At 38.7% G+C, this 26,777-nt stretch overlaps 1 protein-coding gene and 1 long non-coding RNA gene across 4 annotated transcripts in view; one reads left to right on the forward strand and one right to left on the reverse strand.

The window, feature by feature from the left end:
• Positions 1-9,676, forward strand: part of LOC119859269 — a 36,685-nt gene extending 27,009 nt beyond the window's left edge. For both annotated transcript variants that reach the window (XR_005294164.2, XR_006282716.1), the window contains exons 2-3: positions 897-1,007; positions 9,540-9,676. This is a non-coding gene — a long non-coding RNA (uncharacterized LOC119859269). The remainder of the gene's footprint in view (positions 1-896; positions 1,008-9,539) is intronic.
• Positions 4,051-26,777, reverse strand: part of ZCCHC24 (zinc finger CCHC-type containing 24) — a 149,565-nt gene continuing 126,838 nt past the window's right edge. For both annotated transcript variants that reach the window (XM_038411150.2, XM_043518799.1), the window contains 2 exons: positions 24,594-24,758; positions 4,051-11,323 (listed from right to left, as the gene is read on the reverse strand). In XM_038411150.2, the coding sequence (XP_038267078.1) occupies positions 11,210-11,323; positions 24,594-24,758 (279 nt within the window). In that variant the 3' untranslated portion in view covers positions 4,051-11,209. The remainder of the gene's footprint in view (positions 11,324-24,593; positions 24,759-26,777) is intronic.

Below are 26,777 nucleotides of genomic sequence, written 5' to 3' on the forward strand. Positions count from 1 at the left end.
CTATGTGGTGTTTTGGAAGCTTTTTCCCCAAGGTGGGAAGGACAAATATATGCAATTTTCCCTACTTTGATACAGCACGTTTTATTTGTACTTTACAAGAAGCCAACCCAGCTATTTGGTCTGACACCAATAAACCAATTTATTTCAAGGCTTTGATTCAAACTACAGTACTATGCCAAAGTTCAGAAGTGTACTCACATATTTCCCAACGGCAGTAGGCCAAATTCAGACACAGTGTAAGTTATGTCCAACTCTACTGAAGTCATCTGAGTTGCACTTGCTTATGTTACATCTGGATTTTGCCCGTTAAGTTTGCAAAACTGGACTGGAAACCTATGAAAACTGGCTAATATTGGACTGCTGGTACCTGCCACTTTAGGTCAGGCCAGAAATAACACTAGGGAACCGTTCCTTGTGGTATATCAGCATTTTTGTTTTTCATCTCAGCTGGAATCAGAAAGGGCAGAGGAAAAATGAAAAATAGTTGGCGAATGGTGCAAGCCAAACTTTTGAAAACCTCTAAAAAGGCTTGGCTCTGGTTTTCTTTGATTATTGGGTTGGGCTTTTTAAAATCCATTTCAGCTTACCCATTCTTAAAGAAGTCATGATGCTTTAACAAAATCTGGATGAAACTATGAAGGTTTAGTCTAAGGAGAGCGGAAGCCAAATAAATCTAAGTTTTCCAAAGTAGGCCCAGGTTTGATGGGTAGGCAATCTCAATCATTTTAAGTCCATGATTACTGCATTGTTTCCCATCATGGGTCACAGAGTGTTTACAGAGAATGACCAAGGTCATGGCTGTTCCCAAGGTCTGCTCATCTGCCAGTTTGGGTTTGTTATATTTCTGGATTGTGCTTAAACCGTTCAGGCGGTCAATCATTTTTTGTTTCTTGCAGAGAAGCAATGGACCTGGCGTGTAACTCAGGGAGGTTCTGACATCCATTAATCTGATTGCTGAGACTTGCATTTCAGCTCATTAAAGAAAGAACTAAACAGTACTGATTGAGGTAGGTTTTCCCATTGCATTACATCACCACCAACAACCTTTTAGATTTTATGATGTTTTGAAGGGGAATTTTGTTTTAATTATGATTTTTAGGATCTGTCCTTTCTAAGAAGGCTGTGCCAAGCATCAAAACCTTTGTTTAAGATGGGTTTGAGGCAAAGATAATAAATGAAGATAATTGTGTTAATTTTCAAGAAGCTAAACACTGTGGGGTCAATTGTGAGTCTGATCCCTGAGATTATCAGGGTCAAAAGATATCTGTTTATATTCACCAGAACTGTATGCTAGCAAACAATGGAATTGAATGTGTATTGCAAGTTACTCATTTCTTATATTTATATGTTCTTTATGTGATACTTTTTATGGGTTGCTGCTATGAATCAACACAACATACTCTAAGCATTACCAACATTCTGGGATTTGGTGGGTCATTTTCCTCTCTACCCTTTGCTTTGCCTTCCCCATATCTGGGGATAGAGATAAAAGGTAGACTCTTTACTTTCTGATTTACTGGATGTAAAATGCAATACTGGAGGTAGTAATAATCTTAGATGGCTTGTATGTGTTTGCTATGCACAGGGATGCACAAGCTTTAATATACATTTCTCTTGCTGGACAGCAGATTTAGGCATAAATCATATAGTTTATACTTAACCCCATAGTGAAATAGAATAAACCACAGTAATAGTGAAAAAACTTATTAAAATGTGATCTCACTGTGTTTTGAAAAGATGTTTTTGAGCTTTCGACCTCTGCGTACTAAAACTGAATTTAAAAATCAAAGGGCTTTGGTAACAACAAATGTTATAAGACTTCAGTGTTGTTTAAACATTTCTTCTCTCTCTTTCTCATATATTTGTGCTGCTTATCTAAAGTATGGACAATTAATATGAAGAGCCTATTACTTACCTGTTTGTTTGGGCTACAGAGGTACTACTTTGAGGGGTGGGTTACTTTGACGTGTGACCTCAATCCTGTTGTCTTCTGGAAAATGTAGTCTGGTTTTGTTAATGCAATGGTAAATATTGTTTGTATTAGTGTTTGGTGTACTAAACATAGGAAGCCATTTCTATAATGAGGCATTGTAAGAGGGAAGTATATAACAGCATGGTTTGTCTACTCTACATAGTTTATCTTCTGCTTTTTGGTTTAAAGGGCACGTTGGCCATTTAAGGTGCAGGATTCTGCATAATTCCTGAGTATAAATAGAGGGCTGGGTTAATATGCAGTTTATTTCACCTCAGAGTTTTTGTTATGTAGTACATTATGAGTTCTAGGAGTAAGTTTTCTATCAAAGGGCAAAACTCTCCTTGGGATTATAGATTAGCAGGCAACCTTGTAGTCACTTTTGTGGGGTAGCAGCACTATTTTATAACTTTAATTTAAAATGAAGAAGCCACTTGGTTTTCCAAATGATGGTAGAAATTACTTAGCCAGTCAAAAACTCCTTACAATTTAAAGTTTGAGGAGTTCAAAGTCACTAAATGAGGATAGCTGCACATGCCTTTCCACAGAGATCAAGCTACACCTACAGTATACATTGCATCTCCTAATGATAATACTGTGGATATCAAATCTGCACCATGTTTCTTAGGGCAACTATATGCATCTATAAGGTGTTAAATGTTTTTCAAATTATATGAATTGGAATTAAAAAATAAAGGCAAGGTTTTATTTTAGAAGCAGCATATTTAATTAACAGAATTAATTTTAATGATCCTTTTATATTTTTAACACTTCATACCTTTAAGGTATCTCTGACAGGCTTAACAGAGCAGAGGTTTTCAACTTGTGGTCCATGGACCCCTGGCAGTCCATAGACTATCTGATTTCCAAAGGAGTCTGCACCTCTATTTGAAATTTTTTAAGAGTCCACAAATGAAAAAAGGTTGAAAATCACTCTAATATCAACTTTGACTGAGGTTGCAAGAATGGCTTGTAGCTTTATGAGTAAGACTACGATATTGTCATGGACACTTTTAGTAAAAATCATGACCAGGTCATGGGCAATTAACAAAAATTCACAGAAGCCGTGACCTGTCCCTGACTTTTACTAAAAATGTCCATGACAAAACGGGGAGGGAGGAGGGTCCAGCATCCTGCCCTGCTGTGGCTGGGAGGGACACCCGCTCGCGGGGACTGGGGAGCTGCCGGGGGATTCTCCCACACTGCCTGCAGTGGCAGCTGGGGAGCTGCTGGGGGATTCCCCCTTGCTGGTGGTGGCAGGGGTACCCTGCAGCTCCCAGCCACCACAGGAGGTGGAGTGGCTGCAGGCTGAAGTCACAGAGGTCTGCAGAAGTTATGGATTCCCTGATTTCCGTGACTTCCATGACCAAATCGTAGCCTTATTTATGAGCAGTGAATTGAATGGATCTCAGTGTTGGAACCCTACATGTTTACAAATCATTAGTTTGTCCCCCGCCCAATCACGAGATTGACTTAACAGTTGTAAGACTTTTTAAAATAATGTTTTTGTTTTTTTTAATTTGCCTTCTGGCATTGGAGGTTTTAGAGTTCACATTTTCCAGCTTTTCCTGCAACCATGAGGGCTAGAAACGTACCCTTTCTGTTTGTTTTTAAAGAATGTGAAGATTCTCGGGTACAAACATGATTCCAAGGGCTTTAGGGTGACCAGATGTCCCAATTTTATAGGGACAGTCCCGATTTTGGGAGCTTTTTCTTATATAGGAACCTATTACCCCCCATCCCAATTTTTCACACTTGCTATCTGGTCACCCTAGAGGGCTTTAAGGAAAGCACTAGAGACTGTGACATTGGCGATACAACCGCGAACACTGGATGCACTGTTGTAACTCTGTCCCCTCACAAGAGAAACCCGCTAAATTGCAATGTGACCAAACTAGCAGAGGGGTAAAGGACTGAATAGGCGTGGTCATCTGCTCATTCTAAGGTCTGGGTTGTTGGGACAAGCTCACGCTATGACTGCCAGCACACGGTCTGTGCATTATTACCAAGAAACCAACACAAGTTATGTTAAAACCCTGAAACAAACAACTCTCAACAAAAGCACTCAACTCTCTCACTGTGTTGTTGCAATATTTTAATACAGCATTAAAATGCTATAATACTAGAGGAAAGCTGTATACTATCCAGCTAATAAGGCACATGTCGGAATGCCATTTTATGGACAATCCACAACAGAGGCTTTACAGTCTTTTCAGCAACACAAGTCACTAGTTGAGTGAGTTGTCATCTTGGTTGCTGAGGTAGGACTGGTCCCTCTGAGGCCTGTGTCCATAGGTTTTTGTTTTTAAGCTGTACAAGTTTAACAACAATTACAGAAAAGAAAATCATACAAATTGGCAACTAAAATTGACAAGGTCAGTGGGTACAGCTGGTTAAAAACAAACAAAAGTCATAATAATTAAGCTAATTTTTAAAGCTGCAGAAATTCATAAGATACAGTTTTAGCACTATTATACAATGTAGTGACTGCTGTACTAAATAACCTTTTAAAGGAAACAAAAGTCCAGTACAGGATTAGGCAAACCTTCCATTTAAGCATGGTTTAAAAACGAAATCCATTACATAATCAAGCTACACGAAACGTAAAGTGTAAAAATGCTTCAAATACATGCACATGCATATTCTATCACACTATGAATTCTAATTAAAATAGACACAAATCCCTACAACAATCTACCTTGATCCTTTTCCATTATGTCCTTTGATTGACAATATTGCTTTAGCCAGTATTGCGTAGCAGCTCTCAGTTTATTGTCTGCAAACTGCCATGAATGTCAGTTTGTCAAATGATGCCCCCCAACCAAACCTTCACACACACCCACCCTCGCGTTATGAAAACAAAAACCCTACCATACAAAAATTGAATATCTGTGTTCGATAATTTCTGAAAGCTGAATAGTTACTGTGCTTTCAGCATTTACTGTGTCTCTCACAAGTCATAAAGTGATAGTATAATATTATCTGATCCTTACTCACGAATACATCTAGTTATAGCTTTTCCTAATGAGGCAATACTTCCCAAAATACACATATAAATAAACTGCATAAGCTCATTAATAGAAGTCTATGCACTTGAATAATACATTGGTTACTTAATACTGATATTTTCATCCAAGGAAACAAAAACAATATGGCTTAAAGAATTGCAAGGGTTTTTGTCAGAATTATGTACCAACTTTCATATAATATTCTATGTAGACAATATTTCCTTCTTAATGTAGTTCTGTTGCATACTTTATACAAACAAAAGCATTGTAAAAAAACAAAAATGTAAATTACTTCCATAAATATTTTCTTGAGGATATACCCTTAGTTTTGCAAAATACTTAAGAAAACTCTGACCTCTGTTAGTATTTTAGTTGAGAGCAAGGCCCTTTTGAAAGCTTCCAAGTTGTAAAAACACTTTTTTAAAAAAACAAACAAACAATACTATTTTTCTTTTTTTAAAAGGCCCTCAAATATATACAAAAAAGTTACTGCAAAGAGTTTCCAGATAAGATAATTCAGTATTACAAGAAATATTTGTAACCATTCAAAAATTTTAACATCTAAAAAGGTTTCCAAAATACACACATAGTATTAAAACAAAACAAAAACTGAAATGAACTCGGTCAAGTATAACTCAAGATAAATACACATCTGCAAGTAAAACTGTAAAATACGTCATACAGGGGGTAAACATTAATATCAATCAACTACATCTAGTAACTGCACACGATTGTCCCTTTGAAATTCATCCTAAAAACGCAAACCGTCCTCCATACATCTAATATCTCTATCAGCCCTCTGAGCACTTAAGCAATATAAATGGACAGCAGTGGTTTTTGCAGATGTAAAACTGATATGCACTGATATCCAATCAGGAGTGGAGTGATGTTTTAAAAAACAACATTGTGAGGGGCTAAAATTCCATCAAACTTCTAATTATGTTGGCAGAAGCAAGTGAGAGAAACATGCTGAGTGACTTCATTTTAACAATGCTTGTATGTTGATGAATTATTGCATGCTATTCACTGATGAGCACTTGGAATATGTACTGGACACACACACATGATTTAACTGCAAGCCATAGAGAACTAATATATTTATTGCTAATACTTTCAAATGGTCTTAGTTTTCATCTACTGGTTTAAGTAGTTTCATTTTTGGAATAATGGCTATCGCTTCAAGAATCTGCAATTCATGTCTAGTCTAAATTCCATGTTGTACAAAAAAGTAGAATATAGAGGATCCTTCTATAAATGGCCTCCTCCGATATACATAACTTCACATTATTGTTTACAGACTAGGTCCCATATAATGGGGAACTTTAAAATACACTTATTTGCAGAAATAATATTTATCTTTTGTGTATTTATTTGCAATTAAAAAGAAATTTTGAGACACCAAGGCCTTGGATTTTGCTCAGGTGGCATCATAATGTATTATGGGGAAGCAGCAGCAGAAACTGGGTAACCTGGGGCCAAGATTTAAATTATTGTGGGGGAAGTATCCTCAGCTGGTGCAAACAGATGTAGCCCTGTCAACTTTTTTTTTTTTCCTGAGCAATAGTGATCCCGAAGATAGGTTATACATGAAGGTTCTGATTGACTAAAGGAAGGAAGAATTATGACTTACATGGAAAAAAAATGAATGCTAAAAGTCTCCAGAAGAAACAAGGAATAGGGTGTGGTGAACAGTTCTGTTCACAGGTAGATAACAATCTAATGTTTATAATTAAGTTTCCCAAATATATCCATAGGGTCAAATCCTGCTTTCACGTATGCTGCTATCAGCAGACTCAGTGAAGCAACTTGTATGTATTCCTTCAGGCAGAATTAATTAATTCAGACTGAATTAATTTGTACTGAATTACTAAGACTTGCTTTTGACTTTTTCAATAAAACAGCTAAATCCAATTCAGGGAATAACAGTTTGAGTTAAAAAACTAGAGCTGATCAAAGAAAAAAATGGTAGAAAATTGTCATGAAAATTTGAGGAAAAAATAATCCCATATTTTCTGATGGGAAAAATCAGAAATTTTGATGAAAATTTTCAAATCTGGAAAATTTCAGCTGGTCAAAAATGGGATGAATTTTTACCAAAAAAAAAAAAGCAAAAATCAATGTCTTATTCAAAATTAATTTTTTTATATAAAGAAATGTGTAAATCTGAAATTTAGAAAATTTAAACCTTTACTAAAAACTGTGCCCTTAGTAAAGACTAACAACTGTGAACTACTTTAGATTAACAGTGAAATATGTTCTGATACTGATGTATAAATCCATATACAATAAGGATACTTACCAATAAGGATAAATACCAAGAGCTCAACATTCCAGTCCTAATAATCCCATCAGGAGGGGGGAAGGAGTTCACTTGAAACTCTGGCCATGTGGACTTTTCCCCAGATCCACCCCTTGGGGGATGGGGTTTTTGATAACGCACAGTGAGTCTGGATGGCCCAAAAAAACCCAGAGGGAAGCCAGATTTCATCCCTGTGCAAGTAGGGGCAATAAGCATTGTGAGCTGACTTCTCCAGCTCTCTGGCATTTCATGCTATTCACTCTTCCTCCACACCCCATGGACTGCACCGTATATCTTGCTTCGTTGATACAGATGGAAAGCATGGCAAGAATAAATTCTGCATGAAGCAACAATCTACCCCTACCAGGCTCAGAGAAGAGCATGCTGCTTCCCTTTCTGCCCCCTCTTCCTGGCTTATATACCTGTGGCGTCCCCATCATCTGGAGTGGTTTTTGTGGACTCTGGGGAGAGGGGAGCAGGCCCAGGGAGTGTTGCTTCCTGCTCTCCCACAGTCTTATCTCCTTTGCTACCTGCTTCTGGGCCCTTCTTCTCCAGCGTAAGTGGAGAAGAGGATCCCATTCGCCCCTTGATTATTTCAAATGTGCTTACTAAGTATTAATTAAAGATGTACTTACTAGGTCACCAGTGTCAATACATTTGGTGGGTTTCATTCTACACCTTACTTGGGTACATTGTGCAAGTTTAAGTGGTAACTGCTTAATCATCACTGGCGGAAGACTACAATAAGAGGGGGATGCTATTGGTCATGAAAGGGGTTCACTGATAGAGATGTGTAGGGAAGCTTGCATAGTCCTTGCCTGGTTCCAGCAAGCAATATTCATTCTTTCCTTTCAAGAGCGTTCAAGTCACTAATTAAAACGGGGTAGGGTGGGGAGGGGAAACTCCAAAAGACCAGAGAGGTCAATGGGAGTCTTTCCATTGACTTCATCTGGAGTTGGACCAGGACCCAAATGCATTTGATTTGTCTTTTCAGTTAATATGTTGACATTTCTAACATGTAGGATAATATAATGACATGACTATTTATCTCCAATAAGTATGTATAAAAAAAAAAGTTATTCTATGCATATGCAAATGGTAGTTGTATTAAAGCCACATTGGATGTATATTTGGGAACCTTGGTTTAAAGCATTCCCTAGAAATCTATAAGCTAAAAACACCGTAATGCAATAGTGAACCTGAACAAATAACATTTAAAATGGTACTAATGTGAAAAAGGCAACAATTTTGTTTAATAATGTCCTTCAACTGGTCTATGTTAAGTTCGGGCAGTGGCTTAATTATAGCTAAATATAGCTACATATTTTTTGTGCTGATGTTCAGCAACAGTATGTCTTCTTGGTTACCACAAATTTGAAATTATTTTGAAATGGAGGGGCAGGTTGGTTGCTACATTCTTAGCTTTATGAAGAAAATGGCTTTTCTCTTACCTTTTGTTTGGTACTATTTCTTAGCTTTTCCTTTAGCTGGATATTAAGTGTCAAAGAAATTGCTGCTAATATACCATTAAGTGCTCAAGGGAAAAAATTATAGCCAGTTTATTGTATGGCCTTCTTGCAATCTTTCCCTTTGAATTACTGACACACCAAACAATGAGTCAAAATTAACATTGATGCCAAGTTTTAAAAACCCAACTCTAAACTGGCATGCAGAAATTTTATTATTTTATGGGCAAATTAAGAAGCTTTGTTTAGAAAATCCTTCCCTAAATGTACTTTTCAGTCTTCAGCTAAGAATGCATTCCCACTTGAAGATGCTAATTGTCTCACTTGATTGAGGCAATCAAAATCTGTGATTAGTGTTAAATTTCAGTCGTATTTTTATTTTAAATTATGGTAGTGCTAACTGGGCAAAATTAGTCTCAAAGTGTTTAACTTAATATTATTTTGTAATTATATAGCAGTTTTCATCCAACAATGTCAAAATACCTTTAGACATTAAATAAACCTCACAACACCCTTGTGAGGTAGGTATCTTAAGTATTATTATCCCCATTTTGTAGATGGCGAAACTGAGGCATGGAGAGGTTCAGACAGTTGCCCAATGTCAAACAGCAGGCGACTGGCAGAACCCAGGACAGAATCCATGTGTCCTTTCTCCCAGTACACTATTCTAACTAGTAGACCACATTACTTCCTACTTGAATTTTTGGGTTCCCCATCAATTGTGAAGATTGAATTTTGTGTGAAGTTTCTAAACAAATCATTTTTGCCCTGTTGACATTTTGCCCTGTTCACAGATAAGCATGGAAATGGCAAACGTTTCACTCTGGATCAACTTTGTGAAGATTTTCACATTTCACGTGGGAATGCTTACTACAAGTTTTTAATCTGCTTTACAAGACTCTGACTGGTTGTACTGGTACCACCTCATCCTACCTTGGTATGCGATAACTCTGGATTGTATCTATCAAATTTAACTTTGAAACAGCTTTAACTTGCTGTTAACTGTTAACAGCTGAAACTTGCTATGAATGTTTCGAATTTAAAACATCTTCACTACATAACAAAAACACACACAACCATTTCTTAAAGAAAATTTCATGAAAATAAAAAACGGTTGATTTTAAAAAAACACTCTCCTGTATTTTTCTATAGAAGTGGATGACACATACAAGTCTTATTCATTCTGTCCTTTTGCCAATGTACTCTTAAAAATACATACAAAACCAGAATACTGTCCTGAGGTACTTTCATTTCATGACATTCCCCAATCTCTGATAATATATTTTCCTTTGTAACTGGATCCTCCTGCACAAAATTCCTTCTACCTGAAATAGGACAACCACATACAATTACTACATTTCTCCTAACCTATATAGATGTTTTAGAAAGACAGAGAAGAGGGTAGGTTATGTTCTTCATGCCCCATACAACCCCTGTGGCTACATACGTATATACTTTTATATTAATAAATTTGCACAGTAGAAAACAGGACATAAAAATATTTCGAGAAAGTGGCTTTCGAACTAGTATAAATATTAAGTCTGGCTACTCACTCAATTAGGGTTTGGGGACAAATTTAATCATTCTTATTCCCCATTATTCACAGTAAATTTAGTGTGCTTGTGGCCTAATGAATAGCAAATACACATAAAGGGCCCATTTAAAAGAAATTATATGACAAGAGAAGGATTTCAGTCAATCACAGCCCAAAGAAAGCAAACACTATTCTCTCCCAAAAGATGCTGGAATCCTTACTGACAATCTGTCCAGCTGCTATTCTCCATTTCCATACCAAAAACCCACTCCCTCAAACAATTATACACTTGGTTTTACCCTCACTGAGTCCACCTACACCCTACCCAAGTTACATTAAGCAATGGAAGTCCAAGAAAACAGCAACATAGAACTTTCAAATCTTCCAAAGCAAGGAAAATATGATAGTTTCCTTTCTTTAATACTGTGGCTTGTTGAATCTTCCTTTGTCTTGTCGTATAGCAGGAATAATGTTCATGGGGTTAGCGAGCACTCCCAATTAGTGGCCTTGCAGGTTACGTAAGTCCTGCAAAAGCCATTCATAATGTTTACTCCCCAGTGAACATTATACCTTGCCTAACAAACAGCACTTTTCTTCATTTCACCTGGCCATGATATAGGAACTGTGTAAACAATCAACAGAAACCACAGCAGTGGTTCCATTGTGAACACTATCAGTAACACTGTTTGATATATAGATAGATCGATATATAAAACACACCATAGTCCTATAAATATATCTTGCACGTATACACATACACAGGAAAAGTGTTACATTCTATTAATGGTAAGGCATATTATTAGTTTAAAGATAGGCAAAATTGGCAATCTTTTTAGCTTTTTTTTGTCTTGGATTCTGAGTCGCTGTTGACCGCGTGCTGCCAAAGGATCTCACAGGATGATGGGGACGGAAGAGGCCACCCTTGAAGGTTTATTGCACACGACGGCAGTAGTAGCCCAAAACTTTGCACTTCTCACACAGATGCTGAGGATGCTCCTTGCTCTGATCTGAAACATCCAGGCCATCCGGCTTTTCCAGGGGTCTCTGCAGGGAAGAATGGGAATAGAGTATGCTCTAGTAAATGTCACTGACAATCAATCGTGTCTAGGCCTACAAAACTCAACTTTTAAGCTTATTTTGCTAGGCTTTCTCCCAGTGCAGCTAATGGTACTATTTTTTTTTTTTCCCTGAAAAGCCAAAACATGTTGCCAGCCACCTGGCTCTGCAATGGTGGGAACTGTCTTGACAGCATGAATGTCATTCCCTTTCACACAAGGTCTTGTAAACCCATATTCTAGCTATACCGCGAAAAAAAGACTTAATTTATAACCTCATGCTATAAAACAGCCCCATTTATTGACTTGGCCCCAGTGATTATGTCCCAAAGGACATTAGCACTTAGAAAATAGGCGTCCCATTGCCCCAGGCATGCCAAGGGGGTTAACATTATTAGGATTCAGTGCTAATACCAACAAGCCAGCTTGCCAATGTACGGTTATGAAACAAGTGACAGAGGTTTGCCTGACACATACCTCCATATTTGGAGAGCTGGAATTTCCCAAACACAGCAGCTGCAAAGTGGGGGAAGAAAAGTGCTCAACTAGTAACGTGGTTAAGTATTTGTAATAGCAGTTGGGTAAGATATGGCGGGGGGACAGAGGAGGGAATCAGTAAAACAGGGAGTGAAAATTCCTCAGATTTACTAGATCTTGTACTTTAAATTTCCCTGACATCTAAAAGCTTTTACATTCGTTTAAAAAATAAATCACCCACACTGTATATCAAAGCAAGGCTGCCTGTTTGAAAGATCTGATGGGTACAAAGGTGACAGAGACATAAAGATGAAACAATACAGTGTGCACTTTATAGTGGAATCATAAAAATGTACAACTTCTCTGGCTTTCTAAGAGTGCACTTAAAAGGCAGTCTGGTTGCTCGATGATTTGCAATAAAGGCGGCAGTGAGTGTTCAACTGTATTGTGGATAATGACAGCGAATAGGGTGAAATCTGAAAACAAGCCAAAGATTTTCACTGTTTTAGGAATAGTAGCTTCTTGCTGATCATCTCAAAGTATTGTTCTTGGGGAGGGAAGTGGAGAAATATAAAGTAGACATTTAACCCTGTTCACCTCCCTGCCCCATTCCCAAACCCTCGCTCCAATCTTGCCTGAAGTGATAAAATGTTAAGAGCATTCGATGTTCTATATTATCAAGATTTCTAATTTAACAACAATTGACTAGATAATCACAATTGTCCCTTCTGGCTTAGTCTATGAGTTTATGAATTTAAATGTCTGCTCTTCATTCCAGGGTAACTCTCTTAAAATACTGAGCATCATAACAACCCAGAGTTGAAGGGGTACATTTTACTGCATTCTAAAAGAAGAATAAAATAAGCCAAAATCTAATATATTCTTAGCCCAAGAAAGGATACCTGCAACTTCTTGCTGTGTTCATTCTTGTTTCTGACTCCTAAGATGAAAATTTTCATGTGTTGCCTTCTACAGATAGTAATAATAGCAAAATGGAATTAATTCTGTGGAGATTGCCAATAGTTTGTTCATCCCTTTCTCTACAGTACATGGCCCAATGCTTTGTTCACTTGGGGCCAGATTCTGAACTGGTGTAAATGCGCATAGTTCAGTTTACTTCAAGAGACTAGCACATGATTAAACTTGATCACAAACTTCAGTACTTAGCTGGATCAAGTACAGCGTTCCCAGCATTCAAAGCCTGTGAAAGATTCCCACTGATTTCAATGGGCTTTGGAACAGGCTATTAATGAGTTCCTTAAAAACAGAGCATTAGAATTTGGGATTAGAACTCAGGAACTGGGATTCCAGCCCTGTGCTCATTCCACTAGGCCACACAGTAGTTCTGCCAGTCTAGTAATGGATAGTTTATATATATAACCAACCAAGTTACCAAGATGAATAAGCAATGTAAGGTCTGTTTTCAATTGGGAAAAACTGTCATCTCCCCCTATCCACCCCTGCAAATATTTCCTTCATATGTCACCCCAGGAGATGTGTTGGATAATACATGTTTTCCCTGAAGTTTGACACCATCTGCAATACAGTCAAAGTTGAGGTTCAGGCACCTCAAGAGTTAATTTGTGCCCCAAGAGGAGAGCTCCTGGAAGCTTTGAAATGATACACTTAAAACAGAGCAGCCATTCGGCACAGCTCCGATTGCTTCTACATACTAGCTGTGCTCTGATTAAAGAGAAAAATACAGCAGTTATCATGTTTATTGATATAAGCCAGGGTTTTTTTTTTAAACATAAGGCCTCGGGAATCATTTTTCCTGGAAATAGTGCAAAGGACGTTGGGAATGCCTCGGAGTGCCAAGAGTTTCTTGGATTGCTGTCAGAAACAATACCTCTCCATGGTTTGCGTTCCCCCTGTGATGACTGAGCTCAGCTTTTTTGGCCAGGGAGCCACTTAGATTTCAGAAATGTTATTGTTACCAGCACGTTACGACATACAGACTGGGGAGAGAAGGGTTATGAACACAGGAAACCAGGTTGCTTGGGGCCAGCTGGAAGGCACAAAGCAGTGTTAGGGCTGCTTTTTTGATGAGGCTAGAGGGCTATATCTCCAGAAACTACACTGCGTATCAAGAGTTTGCATAAAAAAAAAGTGTTGCTTCAATATTTAAATGCACTGAAGGGCTTGGCTTTGGCATGTATCTAAGTTATTTGCTGTAAAAGTCAATCTGCCCCATTCCTATTATTCCTTTATCATTAGTAATGATAAAACAAATATTTCATAATAAAAAGACAACATGAAGTTATAGGTTGAGCGCAGCATTCCTGCTCCAGCCTTCTTACACCATGTGAAAGGCCCAGAGTGGTGTAAAGAGCCCTAAAAGCCCCGTGTCCAGCTGTAGCAGAATTCCCCTAGCACAGGCATGGTGCAGGACAGCTATAAGGCTGCCCCTTGAGGTTCTGGGAGGTGTACCAGGAGGGACAAGGGGTTGAGGGCAGGAGAGATGTATTGAGGGCAGGCTGCAGAGACTCTGAGCTAGCTGCTGTACCATAGACAGACCCACAGGGCTATCTAAGGGTATGTCTACAGTACAAGTGCTACAGTGATGCTGTCATAGTGCTGTAATATAAACACTACAGCAATGGAAGGAGTTTTACTGTCATTGGAACAAATCCACCTGCTTGAGAGATGGTAGCTAGGTCAGTGGAAGAATCCTTCAATCAATCTAGGTGCATCTACAGTGCAGTTAGCTTGACCTAACTACGTTGCACACAGCATGACAGCCCTGAGTGATGTTGCTAGGTTGACCTAGGTTTTAGGTGTAGATCAGGCCTAAATTATGTCAAGAGCCTCTTCAGCACCCCAAAATCTGGAGGGCACAAAGGTGGCTTAAAGACACCACAGCCCTCTCCCCTGGGCTGCAAGCTCTGTGACGCACCTCTGAGAGGCCCATCAGGGAATCTCACTTATGTTTCTTTGGTCACAAGTGCTGGTTGCTGGAAAAATAAAAAACTGAGAAGTAGAGATGGTAAAACAAAACAAAAAGACAACTGTCAACAAATTTCCATTGGGAAAATGACTTTTCAGTTTATGAATGGTTTCATGGAAAAAATATCCATTTTTCACTAAAATTTTTCAAGTTTTTATTGAAAAACAAAGTGTTTTAAACGAAACAAAATGGGTTTTGGGTGTTTTGTTTTTTTAATGAAAACCCATTTTTGTAAGTGATAAAAATTGAAAAATATCTAGTTTTTCACATAAAGTTTTCTTTGTGTGTGGGATGGGGGAGGGGGAAAGAAAATTCTGACTATCTCTACTGAGAAGGCGTTTGGCTGCAGTGACTATCCTGTTGCCTGCATGGAATAAAGATGAAATGATTCTATATTTAAACAGCAAGGCCTGCTTCCCAAATTAACTTTTAATTGAAGCCTTTTGTTAACCCACATTCAGCATTTTTCTGATTATAATCCTCACCCCACTAAATAAATAATTAACAAAACAACCCCCCCTCCCCCAAAAACGAATGAAGTTGTTACAAAAATAAGGTGAGTCTGCATGAGCAATGGAAGTAATAGCAGGGACAGTGCACCATTGTCCATCGTAATTTACAGTCACAGATGTGCATACTGTAATGAACCTAAGCTTACTGTGCCATGTCTCAAAGATATGGTACAGAGTTCATATCCTGGCTTTGATCATCCCTTTTGAGATTCACAGCCCTCTGTTTGTGGATCTTTCCCTGTCTGTGTGAAAAGAGAGGCCATCCCTCTCAGCCCCTACCTGTGGAGGCTTCTCCCTGGGTCCCTAAGTCTGTGTTTGCAGAAGGGTTGGAGACGGCACATGCAGGAGAAAGGAAGAGCTGGTGCAGGAGAATGAAATGTACTTAGGAGAGACAATTCAGCTCCTTTCCAATGGAGTTGTACCCCAAGGATATGTAGTTGACAGGAGCATTAAGGTGCAGAGCCAGTGTGGAGACAAAATCTCTCCTGCAGATCTAGAGAGATTCTTCCTGTCTGGAAGCATGCTTCATGGTCGTTCCCATGGGATAGCGTGAGGGAATCTCCACGAGGGTCCTCATGGACGTTCACTTCCCCCCTCACAAGTTGTACCATGGACTGGAATGACCTGCCCTGTTCTTAGAGTTGTATTTTTAAGCCTAAAATTACCTTGTTTGGAAGGGAGAACAAGCTGATATGCGGAGGAGAGCTATGAAATAATAAGAGCACAGAGAGAAAAGGCCAGCCAGGCCCTGGCTCATAATAGAAAGGGGAATTTAATGAAATTCAAATGCAAGTGAACAAACAGCATGTAATGAACCCATGGGATTGTTTCAAGGTCTTAATGAAGTAAATAGATTAGCATGGTTTAAATAAAGGATTAGATATGTATGAATTAAAATAGACTCTAAAATTACACCAGATAGGATAACAGTTACAAGGGTTACAATCCTCAAGTGGTCAGAAATTTCCCCCATGACACTGGTATTACAAGTATATAATTAATTATACGTTTGTTCTTGCTTTTCTCTGAAGGATCCAGCATTAGCCATTGTCAGATCATTGGCCTGTTCAAAGACAGCAGTTCCTATGTGAACTTTAAATGCAATTAATAATCTTATGCACAGTGTCATACAGACTGTGTCTGTGGTGTCAGTCTACGTTTTGCCATGTGGTACATCTCCATCAGCCCTGTTATGCAGTAATGAATTTAGCTCTGAGAATGAAATTATGAAGTGTTGTGCTAAACCAAAAGGAAATAAGAATGATCAATCGTATCAGAAGTTTAAGTAATATTAATAAGTAGGGCAGTTTGCATATAGCTGACATAATTCTGCATTTCTACTAACAGATAAAAAAATGTTCTCCTGTGTTTAATTATGCATTCCCATTAGGGTGACACATTTTTAATGGTACAAGTAATGAAATTAATGGACAGCAGGTTTAAAACAAATAAAAGGAAGCTCTTCTTCTCTCAGCGCACAGTCAACCTGTGGAACTCCTTGCCTGAGGAGGTTGTGAAGGCTAGGACTATAACGGGGTTTAAAAGAGAACTGGATAAATTCATGGAGGTTAAGTCCATTAATGGCTATTAGCCAGGATGGGTAAGGAATGGTGTCCCTCACCTCTGTTTGTCAGATGGTGGAGATGGATGGCAGGAGAGAGATCACTGATCATTACCTGTTAGATTCACTCCCTCTGGGGCACCAGGCATTGGCCACTGTCAGTAGGCAGGATACTGGGCTGGATGGACCTTTGGTCTGACCCAGTATGGCCTTTCTTATGTTCTAAGTAGATTTGCAATAATAGTCTTATTTTCACTGGATTGCACCATTATGTTAGTAGAAGTAAACTCTTTGAGGCGATTGTATGTTTGTACAGTTTGTACAATGCCTAGCAAATGGAGCCCAACTTAGTTGTGTCCTTTAGGAAGTACCACAATAAAAATGTTAAACAATAACAAAAGACTGCTGTGTGCAAAACTGAAATGGCATTTTGTGAGGCAGAGCTGATGTAGCCTGTTAATTTGGAGTGATATATACATAGACTGTGCTCTCTGATGGTTACTTTAATTCTTGTTCTTGTTCCTTGCTGAAATAAGTCATTCAGATTGGAAGTATCTGGTTACTCTTTGTGTATGGAAAACAGAACATTAGTATGCTGTTAGGCCATATGTTAGCTCAACTAAGGTGAGATGTGGTTATGGCTGTGTTAATGCCCTATTGTGTCAGTATGGCTATACGTTGATTAATGTTATTCTACGGCTATCTCTTGACAACTGTGGAATTAAAGTGCTGCTATGGTCAGAAAAGTAATTCTGGTTCAAAATGCCATTTGATGGTACTTTTTTCCAGCTTCCTATGTTTCTTTTCAGCTAGATCAAGGCAGCTTACTCATGAGCAATTTTACTCCTGACTTCATGCCCTTAGAGTAAAAGGTAAAGTTAACCCCACTGACAAAATTACCTTTTTTTGGGTGATACATACAAGCAATAGCCTGGATCCCATGGAGAATTTGTTTACACAATAAATCTATTTTCGGTCCAAGGGAGTAAATTCACAAATAGACAGCAATGGAACAATACGGAAGGTCAAAGACATGGCTTGATAGGAGGCCAACCAGGAAGAAACCATGGACACAGATGCTACTACAAGAGGATAAGGGGAGAAAATGAATATTCAGAGCTTGGCATCTGGACTGTGATGCTGCCAAGAATGCCAAATGAGCGGCTATGAGGACTGGCTCTACTGCTGGAGCACTATGACAAGCAACATAAATGGCAGCAAAATCCAATGCACTCTCAAGAAAAGAAGGTAGGATCAAGTGCCTCTTGGAAATTTTGCTTTACAAACTACCTTCCTATGTAAAAAGGCCATTTTAATATTTTTTCAAAAACAGAATTCAAGTGACAGTCCAGGAAATCCTCTGTAGCAGTGTCAGGGTGGGCTCTGTCAGTGTGATACATTTGTATTGATTTTCCGTGGTGAGGTTTGCGCCACACAAGCCTCTCATGCTGCCCCACGTCCCGGCTCTCCTGTGATGGTCCATAGGGATTTCATGGCAGCAGTACAGGATGGAGGAGTGGAGGACCAGCAGTGAAACAATTGAGGAATGAAAATCCTAACACATGGGGAGCTTTACACAAAGCAAAAAGAAACCATCAAATGAAGCGACATCACCTGTGACAAGCTTTGACACTGCCTAGATCCAACCAAACTGTGTGTGATAGTTCATTATAATTTATTATTTGGGGAGCACTGGCAACACCTTCTACTATACAAATTCTTCCATCCGTTCTTTTACAGAGCTCGAATGCCTTATTTGTACACGGTGCTATAAAAACATTGAGAAGACTTATCCTGCCCCAAAGAGATTCGAATCTAATTGGGATGGATAGGTATGTGAAATAACAGTGCAAGACTGAATGGAGACCTTCTCTGTGGGAAGCTGGCATTGGAATTCAATGGGTTGTAAGAAGCAAAGAGCAGGTGGCCAACCCATGGAATTGTGGCTGTTCCAAGCAAAAAGGACCAAATGCTGAAACGTGTGCATGGGAGAAGACAAAAAGAGACTGTGGAGCATATGAAACAAGCAGAAGCACTGGAGCAGAGGGGATGGAAGAAGAGAAATGTAGGTGGGAACAGTCGTGACAAGCTTTGAAGTTGAGAACAACTAGTTTGTATTTGACACTAGGAAAGGGATAGAAAATAAGACAAAATTTCACAATGCCACTATATAAATCCAGGGTACATCTACACCTTAAATTCTGCATGCAGTTCTGGTCTTTCCATCACAAAACAGATACATTCGTATCAGAAAAGGTAAAGAAAAAGGCAACAAAATGAACAAATTCCATATAAGGAAGGATTAAAAAGACTAGAACTGCTCATCTTAGAAAGAGACAACTAACAGGAGATATGATGGAGATCTATAAAATCATAAATGGTGTGGAGAAACTGTATAAGGAAGTGTTATTTACCCCTTCACATAACACAAGAACTAGGGGTTACCTGATGAAAAGAGTAGGCATCAGGTTTAAAACAAACAAAAGGAAGTGCTTCTTCATACAATGCATAGTCAACCTTTGGAACTTGTTGCCAGTGGATGTTGTGAAGGCCAAAACTATAACTGAGTTAAAAAAAGAACTAGGTAAGTTTATGGAGGATAGGTCCATCAATGGCTGTTGATCAAGGTGGTCAGGGATGCAACCCATAAATCTCTGACTGGCAGAAGCTGGTATACTGGACAACAGGGGATGGATCACTCGAAAATGCCCTGTTCTTTTCATTCCCTCTGAAGCATCTGACACCAGCCACTGTCAGAAGACAGGACACTGTCTGACCCAGTATAGCGTTCTTCTGTTCCAATTAATGGAAGTTAGGAGTGATTTTGTGTAACTACTTTCAGGCCAGGTCGTCAGCTGGTGTACATTGATTAATGAGACTATGCTAATATGGCTATATCACCAGTTGAGGATATGGCCCTTTGAGCTTTTAATTATGTTCATGTCAAGATGCCCTTTTCCATTATAGGTCACAATCAAACACTTAGCAAGTGGTAATGATAGGAATGAGCAGGGGGTTAGGATGCTAAACCCGACCATACTGCAGATAAGAAGCATTGAACAGATACTGAGATTCTTGCATCATCAACAATCTTGTCAACAGCAACAATTTATTTTTTAAAAAAGACAAATACTGACTGAAGTAGAGCATTGGCCATTATTTTTCGTTTATGGGCCAATGCCTCTGGATGTTGACTTCAAACAGCTGATGCTATTAAGCCTTGCTGCATGCCGCCTTCTTAAAAAAAGGAATTCTGAGTGATAGGGATGTATCCCTCGAATGACATTTTGAAGTGTGGTGACTTTTCGGTGAAAGAACAGATGCTGGAGTATAGTAAATTTAGTTCCTCTACTTGAATAAACTAGCATTTGCACAGCACACTTTGAATACAGGACATACCCAGTAATACCAGAAAGTATTTGGACTAGAACTGAACGAAATTTTTCGACTGAAACATTTTCCAGCACATACAGCTTCAGTGACACGGAAACATTTCACGAATTTGTATTAATCCTAGTGAATTGTTTCAGTCAAAATGCCCCCCCCCCCCCCAAAAAAAAAGAAACATTTTGTTCTGACATTTTCCAGAAGAAACATTTTTGATTTTAGCATTCAAAATTATTTTTGATTTTCAAATTTCCTTCCAATTTATTTTTAAAAAATGTAAAATGTAATAACTTGCTTTAAATTGAAATGAAACATTTGATTTTGGGTGGAACAAAATGTTTTGTTTGACCTGAAATGATATATTTTGCCCTTTTGATTAGCTGAAACTTTAGACAAAAATCATTTTTGGTTTGACCCAAATGGTTTTTTTGAAATTGCCAGTGAACTGAAAAATCCATTATCCATCCAGCTCTAATTTCACAAGAGAATTTCCGAAGTAGTTCAGCCCAGTAGTCTGTGTCTTGTAGAGTATGTCTATACTGCCATGCCAGCTGACTTGGGCTAGGGCTGTAGGGTTATAACATTGCAGTGTAGATGCTCGGCTCGGGGACCCTCCCCACTCTTGGGGTCTCAGAGTCCAGGTTCCAGTCTGAGCCCAAATGCCTACATTGCAATTTTATAGCCCCACAGCCCAAGCCTCGCGGGCCTGAGTTAGCTGACACAGGGTCAGCTGTGGGTGTTTTACTTCAGTGTAGACATGGCCAATGTTAAATGATTGAGAGCACTGCATAAATCCCTTGTATTGCTCTGATCCTACACTGTTGAAGTCAATAGGAATTTTCCCACTGACTTCAATGAGCACAGGTTCAGGCCCACTGAACCTAATTGCACCATGGGAGGAAGAACAGATTTCATCCTCATTCTATTGGCTTATGTCTTGAAGCATGAAGACTGAAAGCACTTGCAAAGCTACTGAAACTGCAGATCACTTTAATCCATTCACAATTTTATTAAGATGATGACCTCTCTATCAGAATGGCATAGCAAAGATGAAAAAAATGACAGCTGTGATTACAGGTCCATATGCTTCGGCATGAGAGGAGGCTTCTTCAACTGCCATCAAATATCGTGATTTATAAATCTCATGCTATTTTAAAAACAAGAACTGGACCAAGAAGGAAGAAAAGGACAAAACCTGGCTTCAGGGTCTGGTCTTCTATGTATCGCTTGCATCGTTCTATGTATCCTACAAGTTGTTCTATGTATCCCATGTAGTCCACAGATCTTAATGTACTTTGCCAATATTTAATTAATTTAAGCCTAACAACGTTTGTAGGAGGTAAGCAGATCAGGAAACTGAGGCACAAAAAAGTTTTAGTTGCTTGCCCAAAGTCATGCAGTAGATTGGTGTCTGAGCCAACAAAGAAATTCCAAAATACTAGCTCCCAGTCCTGGTTTTTGAATCAGAAGACCAAACTTAAGATAGTTTCACATCATTAAACCCATTTATAACAGTGATATTTTAGTGTGTATGTGTATGCAAGCAATTAAATAATAAAAAGCAACTGGATAATACTACATCCATAAAAACATTTTACTGTCTGTATTTCATGGCCCGTTCAGTATTTACTTGTATGGAAATGTGTTAAAATTCTTAGGGCTGAATTTTCAACAGCCCAGAGCCAGTCACAAGTGTATTCACATTTGCCTTTTAGGTGACTGACTGACCATTTGCAAACCGCTGATTTGTACGTTCGAACATAGTAAATGTGTGTGCAGATAGAATGCACATTTAGATCACAGCCTTGGAATATGGGGTTTTTAAAAAAATCAGGTCCTAAGCGTTTAGATTTACTAATTTTTTAATTAAAAAAATAAAACAACAAATTGTTTATGAACCTCTTGAAAACTATTGGATTATTTGGATCAGAGGATTAGTAACTGGATATACGTTGTTGTCCACAAAGTATTAAGTCCCTTAATTAAGGATCCACTCTACAGCTTCAAATCCCTATTACACGTCCTGATGCGTAGTCTGCCACATATCCTGGATGCCCCTTTGACAACTGACTACTCTAAGTCATGTATGGGGCTGATAGTATTTGGATCAGTCAAGGAAGCATGTTGAACTGATGCAGTCCATGTGAGCTGTCTTTTGCTGCTTGTTCTGTGTTTAAAACACTTACATACAAGTCATTTATAACCTCTTGTTAGGAACCAGAGCTCTCCCTATTTTTGTTTAAACGATTCTGTGGCTCAACATGGATTAGGTGCCTAGATGCATCTTTGGATGCCTAAATACCATTACAAATCTGGCCCAAAGAGACTGCCTGTGTAACTGGGCCTGAGTCTCTTCCATGACATCACAAGTTGCTAATGGTGGAGTGTCTAACCTCATTTTTATTGGATCATTTTTCCTTTTTACCTATTGCATATATCATATGTCTGAACAATTCTACTATGGTTGGACAGCTGGTAATTTGATTTGCTCTTCAAATTTTACTGATTCACAGTCATTAGCTTCTTCTACTTGTTTTACAGAAATGTCTTCTCTCCTCCTTACTAGATAGTTCCACATTCTGCTTAAACCTTATACAGCTCTTCATATCACACAGTGTTCTATGCCTTGTTTAGACTCGGCCAAGGTGAATTACATCTGCAGCAAACCACCTCCCTAGGAGTGTGTTAAATAATTGCCATTTTTCCATTTACAAAAATGTTCCCCAAAATTATAAAATCTCCACCACATTTTTCCTTGAGGTATCTTGCATTTAGTCCAAATTGGCTATCTTAAAGTAATAAACTGTGGTGTTGCATCTTTGGATACTTGCTCTAATAAGTATTTCACGTCTAATTATATTGGAATAATTAGATCCTAGATCTTGATCAGTGTCAACTGTGCTTTTCATACTTGACTTACTTCCAAGAATGAGGCCAGGAGTAGCCTCGGATTCTGTCTGGCTGCCTAAGAAAACAATTTTGCACTAACACTAGCAATGAATTTTAACATAGTCGGTATCCTAATAGATATCAAAGTAATCAGAATCTTCCAATATCAATGTTTTGGGCTCATGAGGAAATGATTTTACATGTAAGAGACCTTTGTGAACTGAATTCTCTAATGTTGGAGGTACAATATAGAATTTTCAATCTCCCCTAACCAACTTAAGTGTTCATTTCTACTGGGTCAAGCAAATTTAGTTTCCAAGTCCGGTGAGTGGTTTTCCTACATACGCAAGTTTCATCAAAAAGTATTCATAGCATTTCTTTCTGCAGCTTTGATATCATTTCACTGCCACTGCAGCTCCATTTTCTCAACCCTTCTCTAAATTTAGATCTGTGTCTAATCACACTTGAAAACTGTAATTCTCTGCCAGCAGACTGACTATGTGTTGCATACTCCTAGCATTTGTACAGGATGGAAGTGTAGTGTGATGAGTGAAAGTGAAGGAGAGTAACATTTCAAGAGGGTTTCATGGGATGCTATTTGGATGGGATGCTGGGGGCTCACAAATACAAGTTGGGATCAGGCTGCTATTGCTGTCTCTAGAATATCAGCATCTTTACTAAAGCGCTCTTTCCTACAACTCTGCTTGCTTGCTGCATCACTTATTAATACCAAAACAAGACACCTTTTTCTTTACACCCAGGCTGTCTTGCTTTACTGTGTCACTGTCACTGTGTTAAACCCAGGGTATAGTATGTTGGGCTCATCTCTGTGTTTGTCTCCATCGCTAATCTTAAAACATTGTCCAGATGAATTATCATGGAAATGAGAATGTCATATTCCTTAACATTTGTGTAAATCAGGAATAACTTCACTGGTGTCAGTGAAGTTAAACAGGAATAAAATTGGTGGAGAATCACTAATATTAGGAGGCCCGTTTTTGCTTTACCATAGCATCTAAAGATCCCACTCAGGATTGGGACCCCATTGTGCTGGTTGCTGTACAGAGACAGACGTATACTTCTGATCTGGAGACGTTTTCCAATGAAAAGAAGGGTACTCAAATTTTGAAACCCTGAGACAATGACAGGCAAGCTAGTCAAGACAGTGAGCAAAGGATGTCAGACTAGATGATCTGGTGGTCCCCTCTGGCCTTAAGCTCTATGATACAGAATCTTGCTTGCATAGAACTTGGCATAAAACCCACGATAATATTTGCTTACACTTGTGCTACAAATCCTTTCCTAGATGAATAGAAATCGCTTGTTTGTGTTCACTAGGAACAAAAACCTGCAGCTGATAAGGCTTGTCTGTACACTGTTACCCCAAGTTACATTTTGGGCCTGCCCTGATTTAAAAGTCAGATCGGAATTCTCTTGATTCCATGCCTGTATCTCCAGTGGCCATGCTGCCCAGCAGCTACCCTACCTGTTTGTGAGGATAAACATTGATGTGACACTTGATACATTCTTGTCCCATGTTAGCCCAGGAGTTTCCACTCATCCATTTTCTCTTGCATTTAGGGCACTTGTATTCACCAAAGCAGCGTTTCTTGCCTTGGTACGGGGTCAGACCCTCTCCTTTTGGACGAGCCTAAATTACAAAAAGGAAAAATAAGTAGTAACGGTGGGAGAACGAATCAATAGAAAATAACATTTAACCAGGAAGTTCATATAAGTTGGACCCAGTCCTCCCCATCCCCACAAATGGTTAGTGATACACAAAACTTCAATTTCACCAGTTTTGAGGGAGCTAATAGAGATGAAGGGCTCACCAGATAGCTCCAAAATGACATTAAAAGGACATTTAGAATTCTATGTTCAGCATCTTCTGATGCTCTGATATCAATATCTATCCCATTACAGCAGGATAGTGTCTGATGATACTCCATCAACTTTTCAATCCAATCTTCAGTTTTCTCTTAGGAAACACAATAAATCAAACCAAACCACACTTATGACTCTTCTGTATGGTGAATCCTCCATGTTACGATAATAATAATACTTTGCATAGCCTCAGCACCTTGCATCCACAGATACCAGAACACTTCCAAAACAATTGAGAGAGAGAGAGAGGATTGCTCCCATTTTATTGACAGGTAAACTGAGGCACAAAAGTTAAGTGAATTGCCCAAGTTCATGTAATGAGACCATGGCAAAGCTGAAGCTCCATGAATCTGAACTCCCAGATAGCTGCTCTTAACTGCTAGTCAGCATTATTTATTCAAAGTATGTCATATATCTTAAGCACTTACACAGTACCCGTCACAGAAGTTTCAAAAATGAGTGCTTAAACTTAGGCTCCTAACTTTGGCACCTAAATAAATTGCCTTATTTTTTTCAAAAGCACTGAGCACCCAGCAGCTCTCATGGATGACACCCTAAATGGGCTTCAATCTTCAGAGGGCTGTTGGGCTTCCATTCCTATTTGACTCATGACCTCTCTTCTGACCCTAAGAACAAGGGTGTCAATTATTACATTGAAATGCATAATTTGTCTCTGAGGAACTGGATTGGGACTTATTTCATACTAGCCACCAAATTGTGAGCAGTGGGTAATCTGAACTCACTACGAGCCAGGGATGGGATTCAGATAGGTGACCTAGCAGCGAAAGGCTCCATATCCCATTATTAAACCCTGGTCCATTCCCCATTGCCATATTTATTTGCTAGCTGTAGTTAGGAAAGTTTTAATTTTGTTTGATAGTCTGTATTCGTTTGTAAGTCTATCTTACAGTGCCCCTAAAGGAAATCCTTTAGGTAATTAATTGACTCTCACAATAAATTGCTAAATTGGTTAGGATTTGTTCAATGGCAGATCACTCTAAATAATATAATTAGTGGCATAAAGCATCGTAGGGGGATTCTCTGATAACTGTTAATATGTTAGGTCATAAAGTACATTATTTCCCTTGATTACCCTCCTGAGTATATTTCCTTCATTTCATGACTCATAAGGAAGGGCAGAAAGCAATGATTGAAATGCCCATAATCTAGAGAGTATTGAGATCCACATGGTTTCCATTTTAGATTTTCATTCTCCTACTCCAAATCCTGGAAACAGTGAATCATGTTTTTCTCTGTGGGACTGACAGCCTGATAACTACATCATTGCCTCTCATAATAATATTTACTCTTTTGCGTAACCTTTTAAGGTTGCTTAACATCCTCTGACGGATTCTAACAGCCACAGAGTAACTTGAATGCTTTTAGGCAACACACATCCCAGTAAAGAAAATTTGTACTTAGTAAAAATAAAACTTCAGCTGTGTACAGAATCTATTTGCTTCTGGTCTCATCAGTAGAAATCCTTCAGAACTTAGATGCGATGAACTCTGATCTGGTGTGGGTTTTCTTTCACATGACTGAATATTAAGCCTTCTTGTATGTTACAATATGCGAAAATGTGACAATGTTAAATATGCTATTACTTAGGATGGTTTTAAGTATTCTCAGCACGATTTAGGAGTATAAAAATGCATGCACACTAGAGTACATCCATATGATCAATTACTCTATAGGATTCCATGGCTTTTTTTCCTCCTCCTAAACTGTTCCTTCACTAAATACATTAATTTGTTATATCATTGTTGGGTGGATGGATATTCTAGTT

This window comes from Dermochelys coriacea, chromosome 7 (assembly GCF_009764565.3).
Source record: "Dermochelys coriacea isolate rDerCor1 chromosome 7, rDerCor1.pri.v4, whole genome shotgun sequence".
Lineage (NCBI taxonomy): Eukaryota > Metazoa > Chordata > Testudines > Dermochelyidae > Dermochelys > Dermochelys coriacea.